The 19535-nt window shown below is 37.0% G+C and overlaps 1 protein-coding gene across 1 annotated transcript; it reads left to right on the forward strand.

The window, feature by feature from the left end:
• The first annotated feature begins 383 nt into the window (after positions 1–383).
• LOC128658281 (uncharacterized) lies at positions 384–4597 on the forward strand. The gene is made up of 5 exons (XM_053712816.1): positions 384–601; positions 2887–3149; positions 3192–3929; positions 4020–4289; positions 4335–4597. The coding sequence occupies exons 1-5, from the start codon at positions 384–386 to the stop codon at positions 4595–4597; spliced, it is 1752 nt and encodes a 583-aa protein (XP_053568791.1).
• Positions 4598–19535: the final 14938 nt, after the last annotated feature.

Raw genomic sequence — 19535 nt, forward strand, 5'->3', positions numbered from 1 at the left:
TGGCAGCTCTTGGCATGCAACAAAGAGTTGCCAGAGATTGGTTTTCTGTAAAGACATGTTTTTACTGAGCCCTGAGGGCTACCACTTAAGACTACATCCAGATAGTTAATCTGAGTCTGTTGAATCTCACTCGTAAATTTAAGGCCTATGTCATTGACATTAAGCCCTTCAATTAAGGGCTTAATGTCAATGACATAGGCCTTAAATTTACGAGTGAGATTCAACAGACTCAGATTAACTATCTGGATGTAGTCTTAAGTGGTAGCCCTCAGGGCTCAGTAAAAACATGTCTGTACAGAAAACCAATCTCTGGCAACTCTTTGTTGCATGCCAAGAGCTGCCACCCCAAGCATGTGCCATATGGCATAGCGAAAGGCCAACTTATGAGGGCAAAACGTAATTGCTCTGACACCAGAGAAGGTGAGATACAGATGATGGAAGTTAAAAAACGCCTCCTACAGAGAGGCTATCCAAAAAAGGTGGTTAATAGGGCCCAGAGGGAAGTTAAGAATCTGAACAGACAAGATCTTTTAAAAGAAAAAGATCGGAAAACTAAGGACACCATGAAAGGGGTAACCTTCGTGACAGACTACAGCGACCAGTATGAAGCGGTCTGTAATATTGTAAAACATCATTTTAATATGCTGGTGGCAGATGACAGACTAATACAATGCGTAAAAGAAGGACTTAGATGTTCCTATAGACGTAACAAAACTATAGGAAATATCTTGTCTCCAACTGTCCTACCGAAATCCATTTCACAAGGAAGTGCTTGGTTAACTAGCAAAGGGTCCTACAAATGTGGTAGCTCTAGATGTGGGGCATGTGAATATCTGACTGTGTCAGAACACTTTTGCTCCACTGTGACTGGTATCTCCTATGAAATAAATTTCTGCCTAAATTGTACATCTACCTTCGTGATCTATTGCGTTACCTGCACTAGATGTGGAAAACAATACATTGGGCTCACTACAAGGGACATCAGAAGTAGGATTAGAAAGCACCTGTCCACCATTAGAGTGGGCAAGGCTACTACTCCTATAGTACATCACTTCGCCCAAATCCACGGACAAGATCTGACTTGTTTTTCTTGGCAGCCTATTGATATGGTACCTAGACCGAGAAGAGGGGGTGATCGTGAAGTAGCACTCTCTAAAAGAGAGATGCTGTGGATTTTTAAGATGGAAACCAGAGTCCCAAAAGGATTGAACTCTGAGTTTGATCTTATAAATTACTGGGAATAGAAATGAATGTTTCATTCCATGCTATGTCTATACAATTATATTCCTAAAGATTATTCTCACTGCTACTCATATTAAATAAACAATCATCTTAAACACTACACTTATTTGTATATATGTACATATTACAGTTTCATTCTAGAGATATAACTACTAACTATTCCATCTCTTAGAATATAGGCTTTTGTAGATTTTTAAAAATATGTCATCCTACGGATCAAGAAAATAGGAGATTGTGTCTCTATATGTATATTTCAAACATCAATGCATAGAGGTAATTTTTCAACCTACTCTGTTTTTGTTTTTTAATCACAGAGAGTGGGTCTAAACAATCAAGCGGTATACATGAACGCATAGTTGTGTATTAGGTTCTTAGAAGCCTGAATAAGTGGCCCTTACTCTCATGTGTGGTACACAACCACAAATCCAGAAAAATAAGTATTTGGAAATTAAATAACTCTTTGCCATTTGTTTGACCTTTAATTCATAATTTGTATCATTATGGCTTTGTTAAAGAATATTCAGGTCAAACAAATACATTGTAGATAATAGTATTTAAACTTGGTATTTATTTCATTTATTTGTTAATACCAGAAAAATATATGTACAAGAAATGGTTTCATGACCTCTTGTTGCTCTGTTATCTTTAGTTCACAACCAGTATGTATGGGGTTAAAATAAACTCAGGGCGTGTTGTTTTTCAATATGTTTTTAGCCAATGAGGTTGTTCTTACTTATGTACATAAGGAACACCTGTGGCTGGCTTCAGTATGCTATGATTACGGCTATGCCGAAACGCGTAAGCCTGCCAGCCAGAGGTGCCCCATCTTTGCTCTTTTGACACTGTGTTGTCCTACTTTATTTTATATATACCAATAAAGGTTATATTTTATTTTTATACTAGCGCTCTCACTTGTTTTCTTTGGTGGACTTTATACTTTAGCCTGGAGAGCGTTAGTTCCCTGCCTCGTCCACTTCTCTGCTTTTCTGGGAGCAACCACCGGAACTGTTTTGGTCTGTATTGGACAAGCGGCAGCTGGGATATCCCATTATCACACATGTGAGAAGCCGGTTCGGTGCTAAAGTTCCGTCTACCTGAACGGAGGATTCCTATGGTTCCAGACTGCAGTCCCTGGATTGGTGGACAACGGGTGTGACGAAAATCAGTCGAGCACTCGGATTGGAGGATTGTCCGGTAGAGTCCTGGACACGCCCCCTGGTGGGCGGTAGGCCTCTGATCCTCAGAAGGAGTGAATCGGCTGAACACTCGGCAAGCGGCAAGTGAGTGTAAAGATTTACGGAACGTTTTGTGGATTACATCTGATACAGCACTGTACACGCCCCCCCCTGGTGGGTGCGAGTGTGCAGAAACCCAGCGGTAATTCTGTGACAGTAAAGGGAAAAACAGCGGAATACTGTGTGAATCTAAAAACAAAAAACAGAGGTGAGACTGTATCATTCTATATATATATCTGCATATTCCTGTATTACGCACCACTACCTCATTGCCTGAACTTTATTTCGACATCTGTCCACAACCTGAGACTGTTTGCTTACATTGCTCCTGTTTGTGCAGTACACTTGAGATGGGACGTTGTTTAATTCTTGTTGGGTATTAGGTTTTCTCACTTTGTGTCTTTGCTAGTCTTATAGAAGGCACAGAGGAAAAACAAGGATCTAGTCTTATAGAAGACACAGAGGAAGCACAAGGATCTAGACTTATAGAAGACACAGAGGAAGCACAAGGATCTAGTCTTATAGAAGACACAGATGACGCACAAGGATCTAGTCTTATAGAAGACACAGAGGAAGCACAAGGATCTAGTCTTATAGAAGGCACAGAGGAAGCACAAGGATCTAGTCTTATAGAAGACACAGAGGAAGCACAAGGATCTAGTCTTATAGAAGGCACATAGGAAGCACAAGGATTTAGTCTTATAGAAGACACAGAGGAAGCACAAGGATCTAGTCTTATAGAAGAGACAGAAGAAGCACAAGGATCTAGTCTTATAGAAGACACAGAGGAAGCACAAGGATCTAGTCTTATAGAAGACACAGAGGAAGCACAAGGATCTAGTCTTATAGAAGACACAGAGGAAGCACAAGGATCTAGTCTTATAGAAGACACAGAGGAAGCACAAGGATCTAGTCTTATAGAAGACACAGAGGAAGCACAAGGATCTAGTCTTATAGAAGACACAGATGACGCACACGGATCTAGTCTTATAGAAGGCACAGAGGAAACACAAGGATCTAGTCTTATAGAAGACACAGAGGAAGCACAAGGATCTAGTCTTATAGAAGACACAGAGGAATCACAAGGATTTAGTCTTATAAAAGTCACAGAGGAAGAACAAGGATTTAGTCTTATAGAAGACATAGAGGAAGCACAAGGATCTAGTCTTATAGAAGACACAGAGGAAGCACAAGTATCTAGTCTTATAGAAGACACAGATTACGCACACGGATCTAGTCATATAGAAGGCAAAGAGGAAGCACAAGGATCTAGTCTTATAGAAGACACAGAGGAAGCACAAGGATCTAGTCTTATAGAAGACACAGAGGAAGCACAAGGATTTAGTCTTATAGAAGACACAGAGGAAGCACAAGGATCTAGTCTTATAGAAGACACAGAGGACGCACAAGGATCTAGTCTTATAAAAGACACAGAGGAAGCACAAGGATTTAGTCTTATAGAAGACACATAGGAAGCACAAGGATCTAGTCTTATAGAAGACACAGAGGAATCACAAGGATCTAGTCTTATAAAAGTCACAGAGGAAGCACAAGGATTTAGTCTTATAGAAGACACAGAGGAAGCACAAGGTTCTAGTCTTATAGAAGGCACAGAGGAAGCACAAGGATCTAGTCTTATAGAAGACACAGAGGAAGCACAAGGATCTAGTCTTATAGAAGACACAGAGGAAGCACAAGGATCTAGTCTTATAGAAGGCACAGAGGAAGCACAAGGATCTAGTCTTATAGAAGACACAGAGGAAGCACAAGGATCTAGTCTTATAGAAGACACAGAGGAAGCACAAGGATCTAGTCTTATAGAAGACACATAGGAAGCACAAGGATCTAGTCTTATAGAAGACACAGAGGAAGCACAAGGATCTAGTCTTATAGAAGACACAGAGGAAGCACAAGGATCTAGTCTTATAGAAGACACAGTGGAAGCACAAGGATCTAGTCTTATAGAAGACACAGAGGAAGCACAAGGATCTAGTCTTATAGAAGACACAGAGGAAGCACAAGGATCTAGTCTTATAGAAGACACAGAGGAAGCACAAGGATCTAGTCTTATAGAAGACACAGAGGAAGCACAAGGATCTATTCTTATAGAAGACACATAGGAAGCACAAGGATCTAGTCATATAGAAGACACAGAGGAAGCACAAGGATCTAGTCTTATAGAAGACACAGAGGAAGCACAAGGATCTAGTCTTATAGAAGACACATAGGAAGCACAAGGATCTAGTCTTATAGAAGACACAGAGGAAGCACAGGCTATTTTTCTTTCGAGACTTTGAACATACTCATCTATATTTATAAGATATTATAATCATCACTAATCTAGGGGATAACTTCAAATATAAGTGACTAACCCCTAAATGATCATAACTTTAAACAATAATCAATACATATATAGATAAAAGTGATATAATAAATAATAAAGAGCAAGGTCAGCAAACCATAGGACACTAAGCTCTATAGCACAAAAACATTCCTCTCATTTTTTTATATATATACACACATACATGAACATATTTAGACATGTATATGTAAGTATCTCTATGTTAAAGTGCTTTGTAGACCATTTTTTCTAACACCTTAGACCTCATATATTTGATCCCTTTTTTTTTAATTTTTATTTAATATTTTTTATCAGACAGTGTTATTGTGAGTGTAACTGTACTGTGTAATGTATATTTATTAGACAGTGTTATTGTGAGTGTAACTGTACTGTGTAATGTATATTTATTAGATGGTGTTGTGTGTAACTGTACTGTGTAACGTATATTTATTAGATGGTGTTATTGTGAGTGTAACTGTACTGTGTAATGTATATTTATTAGATGGTGTTGTGTGTAACTGTACTGTGTAACGTATATTTATTAGATGGTGTTATTGTGAGTGTAACTGTACTGTGAAATGTATTTTTATCAGACAATGTTATTGTGAGTGTAACTGTACTGTATAATGTATAATTATTAGATAGTGTTATTGTGAGTGTAACTGTACTGTGAAATGTTTTTTTATCAGACAGTGTTATTATGAGTGTAACTGTACTGTGTAATGTATATTTATTAGATAGTGTTATTATGTGTGTAACTGTACTGTGTAATGTATATTTATTAGACAGTGTTATGAGAGTGTAACTAATGTAGATTTATTAGACAGTGTTATTGTGAGTGTAACTGTACTGTGTAATGTATATTTATTAGATGGTGTTGTGTGTAACTGTACTGTGTAACATATATTTATTAGATGGTGTTATTGTGAGTGTAACTGTACTGTGAAATGTATTTTTATCAGACAGTGTTATTGTGAGTGTAACTGTACTGTGCAATGTATAATTATTAGATAGTGTTATTGTGAGTGTAACTGTACTGTGAAATGTTTTTTTATCAGACAGTGTTATTATGAGTGTAACTGTACTGTGTAATGTATATTTATTAGACAGTGTTATTATGTGTGTAACTGTACTGTGTAATGTATATTTATTAGACAGTGTTATGAGAGTGTAACTAATGTAGATTTATTAGACAGTGTTATTGTGAGTGTAACTGTACTGTGTAATGTATATTTATTAGATGGTGTTGTGTGTAACTGTACTGTGTAACATATATTTATTAGATGGTGTTATTGTGAGTGTAACTGTACTGTGAAATGTATTTTTATCAGACAGTGTTATTGTGAGTGTAACTGTACTGTGCAATGTATAATTATTAGATAGTGTTATTGTGAGTGTAACTGTACTGTGAAATGTTTTTTATCAGACAGTGTTATTATGAGTGTAACTGTACTGTGTAATGTATATTTATTAGACAGTGTTATGAGAGTGTAACTAATGTAGATTTATTAGACAGTGTTATTGTGAGTGTAACTGTACTGTGTAATGTATATTTATTAGATGGTGTTGTGTGTAACTGTACTGTGTAACATATATTTATTAGATGGTGTTATTGTGAGTGTAACTGTACTGTGAAATGTATTTTTATCAGACAGTGTTATTGTGAGTGTAACTGTACTGTGCAATGTATAATTATTAGATAGTGTTATTGTGAGTGTAACTGTACTGTGAAATGTTTTTTTATCAGACAGTGTTATTATGAGTGTAACTGTACTGTGTAATGTATATTTATTAGATAGTGTTATTATGTGTGTAACTGTACTGTGTAATGTATATTTATTAGACAGTGTTATGAGAGTGTAACTAATGTAGATTTATTAGACAGTGTTATTGTGAGTGTAACTGTACTGTGTAATGTATATTTATTAGATGGTGTTGTGTGTAACTGTACTGTGTAACATATATTTATTAGATGGTGTTATTGTGAGTGTAACTGTACTGTGAAATGTATTTTTATCAGACAGTGTTATTGTGAGTGTAACTGTACTGTGCAATGTATAATTATTAGATAGTGTTATTGTGAGTGTAACTGTACTGTGAAATGTTTTTTATCAGACAGTGTTATTATGAGTGTAACTGTACTGTGTAATGTATATTTATTAGATAGTGTTATTATGTGTAACTGTACCATGTAATGTATATTTATTAGATAGTGTTATTATAAGTTTAACTGTACTGTGTAATGTATAATTATTAGATGGTGTTGTGTGTAACTGTACTGTGTAACGTATATTTATTAGATGGTGTTATTGTGAGTGTAACTGTACTGTGTAATGTATATTTATTAGATGGTGTTGTGTGTAACTGTACTGTGTAACGTATATTTATTAGATGGTGTTATTGTGAGTGTAACTGTACTGTGAAATGTATTTTTATCAGACAATGTTATTGTGAGTGTAACTGTACTGTATAATGTATAATTATTAGATAGTGTTATTGTGAGTGTAACTGTACTGTGAAATGTTTTTTTATCAGACAGTGTTATTATGAGTGTAACTGTACTGTGTAATGTATATTTATTAGATAGTGTTATTATGTGTGTAACTGTACTGTGTAATGTATATTTATTAGACAGTGTTATGAGAGTGTAACTAATGTAGATTTATTAGACAGTGTTATTGTGAGTGTAACTGTACTGTGTAATGTATATTTATTAGATGGTGTTGTGTGTAACTGTACTGTGTAACATATATTTATTAGATGGTGTTATTGTGAGTGTAACTGTACTGTGAAATGTATTTTTATCAGACAGTGTTATTGTGAGTGTAACTGTACTGTGCAATGTATAATTATTAGATAGTGTTATTGTGAGTGTAACTGTACTGTGAAATGTTTTTTTATCAGACAGTGTTATTATGAGTGTAACTGTACTGTGTAATGTATATTTATTAGATAGTGTTATTATGTGTGTAACTGTACTGTGTAATGTATATTTATTAGACAGTGTTATGAGAGTGTAACTAATGTAGATTTATTAGACAGTGTTATTGTGAGTGTAACTGTACTGTGTAATGTATATTTATTAGATGGTGTTGTGTGTAACTGTACTGTGTAACATATATTTATTAGATGGTGTTATTGTGAGTGTAACTGTACTGTGAAATGTATTTTTATCAGACAGTGTTATTGTGAGTGTAACTGTACTGTGCAATGTATAATTATTAGATAGTGTTATTGTGAGTGTAACTGTACTGTGAAATGTTTTTTATCAGACAGTGTTATTATGAGTGTAACTGTACTGTGTAATGTATATTTATTAGACAGTGTTATGAGAGTGTAACTAATGTAGATTTATTAGACAGTGTTATTGTGAGTGTAACTGTACTGTGTAATGTATATTTATTAGATGGTGTTGTGTGTAACTGTACTGTGTAACATATATTTATTAGATGGTGTTATTGTGAGTGTAACTGTACTGTGAAATGTATTTTTATCAGACAGTGTTATTGTGAGTGTAACTGTACTGTGCAATGTATAATTATTAGATAGTGTTATTGTGAGTGTAACTGTACTGTGAAATGTTTTTTTATCAGACAGTGTTATTATGAGTGTAACTGTACTGTGTAATGTATATTTATTAGATAGTGTTATTATGTGTGTAACTGTACTGTGTAATGTATATTTATTAGACAGTGTTATGAGAGTGTAACTAATGTAGATTTATTAGACAGTGTTATTGTGAGTGTAACTGTACTGTGTAATGTATATTTATTAGATGGTGTTGTGTGTAACTGTACTGTGTAACATATATTTATTAGATGGTGTTATTGTGAGTGTAACTGTACTGTGAAATGTATTTTTATCAGACAGTGTTATTGTGAGTGTAACTGTACTGTGCAATGTATAATTATTAGATAGTGTTATTGTGAGTGTAACTGTACTGTGAAATGTTTTTTATCAGACAGTGTTATTATGAGTGTAACTGTACTGTGTAATGTATATTTATTAGATAGTGTTATTATGTGTAACTGTACCATGTAATGTATATTTATTAGATAGTGTTATTATAAGTTTAACTGTACTGTGTAATGTATAATTATTAGACAGTGTTATTGTGAGTGTAACTGTACTTGGAAATGTATATTTATTAGATGGTGTTATTATGTGTGTAACTGTACTATGTAATGTATATTTATTAGATAGTGTTATTATGTGTATAACTGTACTGTGTAATGTATATTTATTAGATAGTGTTATTATGTGTATAACTGTACTGTGTAATGTATATTTATTAGATAGTGTTATTATGAGTGTAACTGTACTGTGTAATGTATATTTATTAGATAGTGTTATTATGAGAGTAACTGTACTGTGTAATGTATATTTATTAGATGGTGTTATAATGAGAGTAACTGTACTGTGTAATGTATATTTATTAGACAGTGTTATTATGTGTGTAACTGTACTGTGTAATGTATATTTATTAGATAGTGTTATTGTGAGTGTAACTGTACTGTGAAATGTATTTTTATCAGGCAATGTTATTGTGAGTGTAACTGTACTGTGAAATGTATTTTTGATATTTTTGTCACACTTTTTATTCAAGCATAACAGTAAACCAGAGGTCATGATTACCCACCATACATTAAATTAAAAGTTATGTTTTAAGTCGCACAAAAATACTACACTGTTGTGTGAACACGCTTTATTGTCTAACGCCTAGATTTAGAGTTCTGCGTTAGCCGTCAAAACCAGCGTTAAGGGGTCCTAACGCTGGTTTTGGCCGCCCGCTGGTATTTAGAGTCAGTCAGGAAAGGGTCTAACGCTCACTTTCCAGCCGCAACTTTTCCATACCGCAGATCCCCTTACGCCATTTGCCTATTGTATCTTTTCAATGGGATCTTTCTAACGCCGGTATTTAGAGTCTTGGCTGAAGTGAGCGTTAGAAATCTAACGACAAGACTCCAGCCGCAGAAAAAAGCCAGGAGTTAAGAGCTTTCTGGGCTAACGCCGGTTCATAGAGTTCTTAACTACTGTGACTAAAGTACACTAACACCCATAAACTACCTATGCACCCCTAAACCGAGGTCCCCCCACATCGCTGCCACTCTATTAATTTTTTTTAACCCCTAATCTGCTGACCGCACACTGCCGCAACCTACATTAGCCCTATGTACCCCTAATATGCTGCCCCTAACATCGCCGACCCCTACATAATATTTATTACCCCCTAATCTGCCCCCCCCCCAATGTCGCCGCTACCTACCTACAATTATTAACCCCTAATCTGCCGACCGGACCTCACCGCTACTATAATACATTTATTAACCCCTAATCCGCCTCACTCCCGCCTAATCTGCCCTCCCTAACATTGCCGACAGCTAACTTCAAGTATTAACCCCTAATCCGGAGCTCGCCGCTACTCTAATAAATGTATTTACCCTTAAAGCTAAGTCTAACCCTAACACCCCCTAAGTTAAATATAATTTAAATCTAACGAAATAAAATAAATCTTATTCTATCAGCCAATCGGAATTTAGGTAGGAAAAATCGTATTGGCTGATCCAATCAGCCAATCAGATTCAAGTTCAATCGTATTGGCTGATCCAATCAGCCAATCAGATTGAGCTTGCATTCTATTGGCTGTTCCGATCAGCCAATAGAATGCTAGCTCAATCTGATTGGCTGATTGGATCAGCCAATCCTATCAGCCAATCGGAATTTGAGGGACGCCATCTTGGATGACGTCATTTAAAGGAACCTTCATTCGGACTTAGGACGTCGTTGGAAGAGGATGGATCCTCGTCGGCTGCTTCAAGATGGTCCAGCTCCACGCCGGATGGAAGAAGATAGAAGATGCCGCTTGGATGAAGATGTTTGCCGGTCCGGATCTCCTCTTCTTGTCGGATAGGATGAAGACTTCGGAGCCTCTTCTGGACCTCTTCTTGCCGGATAGGAGGAAGACTTCGGACCCTCTTCTGGACGGATCGGTGATACCCGGCGTGGTGAAGACAAGGTAGGAAGATCTTCAGGGGCTTAGTGTTAGGTTTTTAAGGGGGGTTTGGGTTAGATTAGGGGTATGTGGGTGGTGGGTTGTAATGTTGGGGGTGGGGTATTGTATGTTTATTTAAATGCAAAAGAGCTGTTTTCTTTGGGGCATGCGCCGCAAAAGGCCCTTTTAAGGGCTGGTAAGGTAAAAGAGCTTTACAATTTTTATTTTAGAATAGGGGAGGGCATTTTTTTTATTTTGGGGTGCTTTGTTATTTTTTTTAGGGGGCTTAGAGTAGGTGTAATTAGTTTAAAATTCTTGTAATCTTTTTTTATTTTTTGTAATTTAGTGTTTGTTTGTTTTTTGTAATTTAGTTTAGTTGATTTAATTGTAGATAATTGTAGATTGTTTATTTAATTAATTTATTGATAGTGTAGTGTTAGGTTTAATTGTAACTTACGTTAGGATTTATTTTACAGGTAATTTTGAAATTATTTTAACTTGGTAGCTATTAAATATTTATTAACTATTTAATAGCTATTGTACCTGGTTAAAATAAATACAAAGTTGCCTGTAAAATAAATATTAATCCTAAAATAGCTACAATATAATTATTCATTATATTGTAGCTATATTAGGGTTTATTTTACAGGTAAGTATTTAGCTTTAAATAGGATTAATTTATTTAAAAAGAATTATTTTATTTCGTTAGAATAAAATTATATTTAACTTAGGGGGGTGTTAGTGTTAGGGTTAGACTTAGCTTTAAGGGTTAATACATTTATTATAGTAGCTGTGAGGTCCGTTCGGCAGATTAGGGGTGTACGGAGCGGCAGATTAGGGGTTAAAAATAATATGCAGGGGTCAGCGATAGCGGGGGCGGCAGATTAGGGGTTAATAAGTGTAAGGTTAGGGGTGTTTAGACTCGGGGTACATGTTAGGGTGTTAGGTGCAGACTTAGGAAGTGTTTCACCATAGGAAACAATGGGGCTGCATTAGGAGCTGAACGCTGCTTTTTTGCAGGTTTTGCAGGGTTTTTTTTCAGCTCAAACTGCCCCATTGTTTCCTATGGGGGAACCGTGCACAAGCACGTTTTTGAAGCTGGCCGCGTCCGTAAGTACCGCTGGTATTGAGAGTTGCAGTGGCGGTAAATATGCCTCTACGCTCCCTTTTTGGAGCCTAACGCAGCCCTTCTGAGAACTCTCAATACCAGCGTTGTTTAAAAGGTGCGGGGGAAAAAAAGCATGCGTAGCTAACGCACTCCTTTGGCCGCAGAACTCTAAATCTAGGCGTTATAGATTACACAAAAGAACCCTGAGTGCTGCTCATATTTATCCTTTTTTAGTGGGTTCAGTCCACTTTTTTCAGCATATAAAGTGTGTTAAATTAAATTGCACTAGAGTGAACAAGTTTACTTCAGACTTCTAATAAACGTTCTACTTCCGACGCACGGAAACACCCACAATAAACCCCTTATCCCTTGCACTCTACTGAGAACCTGGCCCTAAATGTTTTAAAAAGTATTTAGAAATGCCATTTTTGTTACTGTTTTGCAGTTCATGCCAAAACCTCTTGAAAGGTATCTTAAAGGGACAGTCTACTCCAGAATTTTTAATGTTTAAAATATAGATAATCCCTTTATTGTCCATTCCCCAGTTACACATAATCAACACTGTTATAGTAATACATTGTTTTACCTATTTTATTATCTGGTTTCTAAGCCTCTGTAGACTGCCCCCTTATCTCAGTTTTTTGACTGACATGCATTTTAGCCAACCAGTGTTATCTCTTAAATAACTACACAGGAGTGAGCACAATCTTATCTATATGACACTCATGAAGTAGCACTGTCAAAAAGTGTCAAAATGCACTGAGATAAGAGGCAGTTCCACTACTTAGAAATTAGTATATGAGCCTACCTTGGTTTAGCTTTCCACAAAGAATACCAAGAGAGCAAAGCAAATTTGATGATAAATGTAAATTGAAACGTTGTTTCAAATTGCACGCCCTATCAAGAAAGTTTAATTTTGACTAGACTGTTCATTGAAGTATGTTTTCTTTATGTCCCCTGTAGCCATGTAAGGGTGGATACAAATGGGATCTTGCACTGTAATCAGTCACAGTATAGTATGTTGCAGGGTCGGTATTATGGGTCATGTAGGATAAAAAACATACGTTATGGGGCTGCTGTAATCCTCTGAAGCTTCACCTACATCCCGTCCTCTCTCCTCTTTAGTCAAAAAGAATTTAAGATTTGCATCTCATTTGCAGCTATATCTGCCTGGGTCAGGAGAAAATAGAGCGCTATTCATTGGTTGCTGCTAATGAGCGGTACAATAGAAGCTGAAGCTCGTGTTTAATTGCCAGAATGCCTCATCTGATATGGCACACATAGAGCCAGTTTATCTAACTAAGGCAGCTGGCTACAATTCCAACAGAGACATATTTGTGTGAGCACTGTGTCACCAGACCCCCATGCAAAGCCAAGCATCTAATGGATGTTGTGTGGGCTTAATATAGATTGGATGAGAGGTTACTAAAGTTCAGTAGGCAAATGACATCAGACAGTCATCAAGTAGGGACCAGCTCATATAAGCTGTCTCTATCAGGGGAGCTTCTCAAGCAGATTACAGCCTCACATTCTCATGTATTTGCTGGGGTTTATATCAGCTACTGTTTATTATTAATCCCCCTGTAGAAGTATTATACTTGCAGCATAGCCAGGCTAGCTAAGGATTCTATTTATTACGCAGAACTTCAGGCTTCATCACATTCCTCTTGTAAACATAGATGCATGTTAAACACTGTGAGATATTGAGGGGTAATTATCAAGGCGTCTACTTTACCTGCCTTCGCCGGTCCAATACGCCTGCCTAAGCTCGCCTCACATCGCTGCCGCGGACCTGAATACGTTCGCCTAAGTTATCAAAAAAGCTGTCAAAAAGCAGCGCACCAAGTACGGGGCGATGAGCAGTGGATTGTGATAGTTATCACTCATCCGATCTCGCTGCTCTTTGGCATTTTCCAAGCTTTATTGATACCCCTGTCACTAAGCACTCACACTAACTACACTGTTCTACCCCCTATTCCGGCGCCCCCGGAGCCCCCCGCAACTAAATAAAGTTACTAACCCCTAAACCGCCGCTCCTAGACCCCGCCGCAACTCTTATAAATGTATTAACCCCTAAACCGCCGCTCCTAGACCCCGCCGCACCTCTTATAAATATATTAACCCCTAATCTGCCCCCCCTACACCGTCGCCACCTATAATAAAGTTATTAACCCCTATCCTGCCGATCCCAGACCCCGCCGCAACTAAATAAATACTTTAATCCCTAAACCGCCGCTCCCGGACACCGCCGCAACCTATCTTAAACTTATTAACCCCTAATCTGCCCCCCCTACACCGTCGCCACCTATAATAAATTTATTAACCCCTATCCTGCCCCCCTACACCGCCGCAACTCTAATAAAATGATTAACCCCTAAACCTAAGTCTAACACTAACCCTAACACCCTCCTAACTTAAATATTAATTAAATAAATCTAAATAAATTTAACTCTTATTAACTAAATTAATCCTATTTAAAACTAAATACTTACCTTTAAAATAAACCCTAACATAGCTACAATATAAATAATAATTATATTGTAGCTATCTTAGGATTTATTTTTATTTTACAGGCAAATTTCAATTTATTTTAACTAGGCACAATAGCTATTAAATAGTTATTAACTATTTAATAGCTACCTAGCTAAAATAAAGATAAATTTACCTGTAAAATAAATCCTAACCTAAGTTACAATTACACCTAACACTACACTATACTTTAATAAATTTAATACTAAATACTTACCTGTAAAATAAACCCTAAGATAGCTACAATGTAATTATTAATTACATTGTAGCTATTTTAGGATTTATATTTATTTTACAGGTAACTTTGTATTTATTTTAGCTAGTTAGAATAGTTATTAAATAGTTATTAACTATTTAATAACTACCTAGCTAAAAGAAATACAAAATTACCTGTAAAATAAACCTAACCTAAGTTACAATTAAACCTAACACTACACTATCATTAAATTAATTAAATTAATTACATACAAATAACTACAATTAAATACAATTAAATAAACTAACTAAAGTACAAAAAATAAAAAAAGCTAAGTTACAAAAAAAAAAAAAAAAAAAGTTACAAACATTTAAAAAATATTACAACAATTTTAAGATACTTACACCTAATCTAAGCCCCCTAATGAAATAACAAAGCCTCCCAAAATAAAAAAATTCCCTACCCTATTCTACATTAAAAAGTAAACAGCTCTTTTGCCTTACCAGCCCTTAAAAGGGCCTTTTGCCTGTAAAAGAAAAATACAACCCCCCCCCAATATTAAAACCCACCACCCACATACCCCTAATCTAACCCAAACCCCCCTTAAATAAACCTAACACTACCCCCCTGAAGATCATCCTACCTTAAGTCGTGTTCAGCCAGCCGACCACAGATGGAACCAAAGAGGAGATCCGGAACGGCAGAAGTCATCATCCAAGGGGCGCTGAAGAAATCTTCCATCCGATAGAAGTCTTCATCCAGGCGGCATCTTCAATCTTCATCCATCCGGAGCGGAGCGGAGCCATCTTCAGAGGAGCCTACGCGGATCCATCCTCTTCTTCCCGACGACTAACGACGAATGATGGTACCTTTAAGTGACATCATCCAAGATGGCTTCACTCGAATTCCGATTGGCTGATAGGATTCTATTAGCCAATCGGAATTAAGGTAGAAAAATCTGATTGGCTGACTGAATCAGCCAATCAGATTCAAGTTCAATCCGATTGGCTGAACCAATCAGCCAATCGGATTGAACCTGAATTCGATTGGCTGATTCAGTCAGCCAATCAGATTTTTCTACCTTAATTCCGATTGGCTGATAGAATCCTATCAGCCAATAAGAATTTGAGTGTTGCCATCTTGGATGATGTCACTTAAAGGTACCGTCATTCGTCGTTAGTCGTCGGGAAGAAGAGGATGGATCCGCGTAGGCTCCTCTGAAGATGGCTCCGCTCCGCTCCGGATGGATGAAGATTGAAGACGCCGTCTGGATGAAGACTTCTATCGGATGGATGACTTCTTCAGCGCCCCTTTGGTGATGACTTATGCCGCTCCGGATCTCCTCTTCGGTTCCATCGGTGGTCGGCTGGCTGAACACGGCTCAAGGTAGGATGATCTTCAGGGGGGTAGTGTTAGGTTTATTTAAGGGGGGTTTGGGTTAGATTAGGGGTATGTGGGTGATGAGTTTTAATGTTGGGGGGTGTTGTATTTTTATTTTACAGGCAAAAGAGCAGAATTCTTTGGGGCATGCCCCACAAAAGGCCCTTTAAGGGCTGGTAAGGCAAAAGAGCTGTTTACTTTTTAATGTAGAATAGGGTAGGGAATTTTTTTATTTTGGTGGGCTTTGTTATTTTATTAGGGGGCTTAGATTAGGTGTAAGTAGCTTAAAATTGTTGTAATATTTTTTAAATGTTTGTAACTTATTTTTTTATTTTTTGTAACAGCTTTTTTTATTTTTTGTGCTTTAGTTAGTTTATTTAATTGTAGTTATTTGTATGTAATTAATTTAATTAATTTAATGATAGTGTAGTGTTAGGTTTAATTGTAACTTAGGTTAGGATTTATTTTACAGGTAATTTTGTATTTCTTTTAGCTAGGTAGTTATTAAATAGTTAATAACTATTTAATAACTATTCTAACTAGCTAAAATAAATACAAAGTTACCTGTAAAATAAATATAAATCCTAAAACAGCTACAATGTAATTATTAATTACATTGTAGCTATCTTAGGGTTTATTTTACAGGTAAGTATTTAGTTTTAAATAGGAATAATTTATTAAAGTATAGTGTAGTGTTTATTTTACAGGTAAATTTCTCTTTATTTTAGCTAGGTAGCTATTAAATAGTTAATAACTATTTAATAGCTATTGTACCTAGTTAAAATAAATTGAAATTTGCCTGTAAAATGAAAATAAATCCTAAGATAGCTACAATATAATTATTATTTATATTGTAGCTATATTAGGGTTTATTTTAAAGGTAAGTATTTAGTTTTAAATAGGATTAATTTAGTTACTATGAGTTAAATTTATTTAGATTTATTTAATTAATATTTAAGTTAGGGGGTGTTAGGGTTAGTGTTAGACTTAGGTTTAGGGGTTAATCATTTTATTAGAGTTGCGGCGGTGTAGGGGGCAGGATAGGGGTTAATAAATTTATTATCGGTGGCGACGGTGTAGGGGGGGCAGATTAGGGGTTTATAAGTTTAAGATAGGTTGCGGCGGGGTCCGGGAGAGGCGGTTTAGGGGTTAAACTATTTATTTAGGTGCGGCGAGGTACGGGATCGGCAGGATAGGGGTTAATAACTTAATTCTAGGTGGCGGCGGTATAGGGGGGGCAGGATAGGGGTTACTAGGTATAATGTAGGTGGCGGCGGGGTCCGGGAGCGGCGGTTTAGGGGTTAATACATTTATAAGAGTTGCGGCGGGGTCTTGGAGCGGCGGTTTAGGGGTTAGTAACTTTATTTAGTTGCGGGGGGCTCCGGGGGCGCTGGTATAGGGGGTTAACATGTTTAATATAGTTGCGGTGGGCTCCGGGAGCGGCGGTTTAGGGGGTAATAACTTTATTTAGTTGCGGCGGAGTAGGGGGACAGATTAGGGGTGTTTAGACTCGGGGTACATGTTAGGGTGTTAGGTGCAGACGTTTCCCATAGGAATCAATGGGATGTCGGGCAGCAGCGAACATGAACTTTCGCTATGGTCAGACTCCCATTGATTCCTATGGGATCCGCCTCTTCCAGGGTGGCGGTTTGAAAACCAGGTACGCAGGGCCGGAAAAGTGCCGAGCGTACCTGCTAGTTTTTTGATAACTAGCAAAAGTAGTCAGATTGTGCCGCATTTGTGTGCGGAACATCTGTAGTGACGTAAGAATCGATCTGTGTCGGACTGAGTCCGGCGGATCGAAACTTACGTCACAAAATACTACTTTTGCCGGTATCTAGGGCTTGATAACTAAGGCGAATCAGCCTCGCCTCAAATACGCTGCGGAATTCCAGCGTATTTGAGATAGACGGCTTGATAACTACCCCCCTATAACTCAATAACTAGCCTCAGCAGAGGAGATTTGATATGGGGCTTTTAAATCGAGTGAAATTTAGGTTATAACATGGCTGTGCCCATAACGTTATAACGGTTAAAATGTAACATTTATTTCTTCAATATTTAAACAATATAATTTCAGTGCTCCCTCTACTTAGTGCTTCCTCCTTGAAACAAACATATATTTACATGCCACATAATATAAAAAATTCTAAGTCTAAAATAAATTACAATAGCCCTTAAAAGGGCCTTTTGTAGGGTTTTGCCCTAAAGGGATATGAGCTTTTTTAGATTAAAAAAAATCAATAACAAACCCCCTCTACAATACAAGTAACCCAGCCACCCAAAAGTACAACATCTACCTAAAAAAAACTTTCCTAGGACTAGATTTAGAGTTTGGCGGTAGCCGTGAAGACCAGCGTTAGAGGCTCCTAACGCTGGTTTTAGGCTACCGCCGGTATTTGGAGTCAGTCAGGAAAGGGTCTAATGCTCACTTTCCAGCCGCGACTTTTCCATACCGCAGATCCCCTTACGTCAATTGACCCTCCTATCTTTTCAATGGGATCTTTCTAACTCCGGTATTTAGAGTCTTGTCTGAAGTGAGCGTTAGAATTCTAACGACAAAACTCCAGCCGCAGAAAAAAAAAGTAGTTAAGAGCTTTCTGGGCTAACGCTGGTTCATAAAGCTCCTAACTACTGTGCTCTAAAGTACACTAACACCCATAAACTACCTATGTACCCCTAAACCAAGGCCCCCCCCCACATCGCCGCCACTCTAATACATTTTTTTAACCCCTAATCTGCTGCCCCTAACACCGCCGACCCCTATATTATATTTATTAACCCCTAATCTGCCGCCCCCGCTATCGCTGACCCCTGCATATTATTATTAACCCCTAATCTGCCGTCCGCACGCCGCCGCCAGCTACATTATAGCTATGTACCCCTAATCTGTTGCCCCTAACACCGCCGAACCCTATATTATATTTATTAACCCCTAATCTGCCCCCCTCAACGTCGCCTCCACCTGCCTATACTTATTAACCCTTAATCTGCCGAGCGGACCGCACCGCTACTATAATAAAGTTATTAACCCCTAATCCGCCTCACTCCCGCTTCAATAACCCTATAATAAATAGTATTAACCCCTAATCTGCCCTCCCTAACATCGCCGACACCTAACTTCAAGTATTAACCCCTAATTTGCCGATCGGAGCTCACCGCTACTCTAATAAATTTTTTAACCCCTAAAGCTAATTTTAACCCTAACCCTAACACCCCCCTAAGTTAAATATAATTTTATTCTAACAAAATAAATTAACTCTTATTAAATAAATTATTCCTATTTAAATCTAAATACTTACCTGTAAAATAAACCCTAATATAGCTACAACATAAATTATAATTATATTATAGCTATTTTAGGATTAATATTTATTTTACAGGCAACTTTGTATTTATTTTAACCAGGTACAATAGCTATTAAATAGTTAAGAACTATTTAATAGCTAAAATAGTTAAAATAATTACAAATTACCTGTAAAATAAATCCTAACCTAAGTTACAATTAAACC

The sequence above is a fragment of the Bombina bombina genome, chromosome 4 (genome assembly GCF_027579735.1).
Source record: "Bombina bombina isolate aBomBom1 chromosome 4, aBomBom1.pri, whole genome shotgun sequence".
Lineage (NCBI taxonomy): Eukaryota > Metazoa > Chordata > Amphibia > Anura > Bombinatoridae > Bombina > Bombina bombina.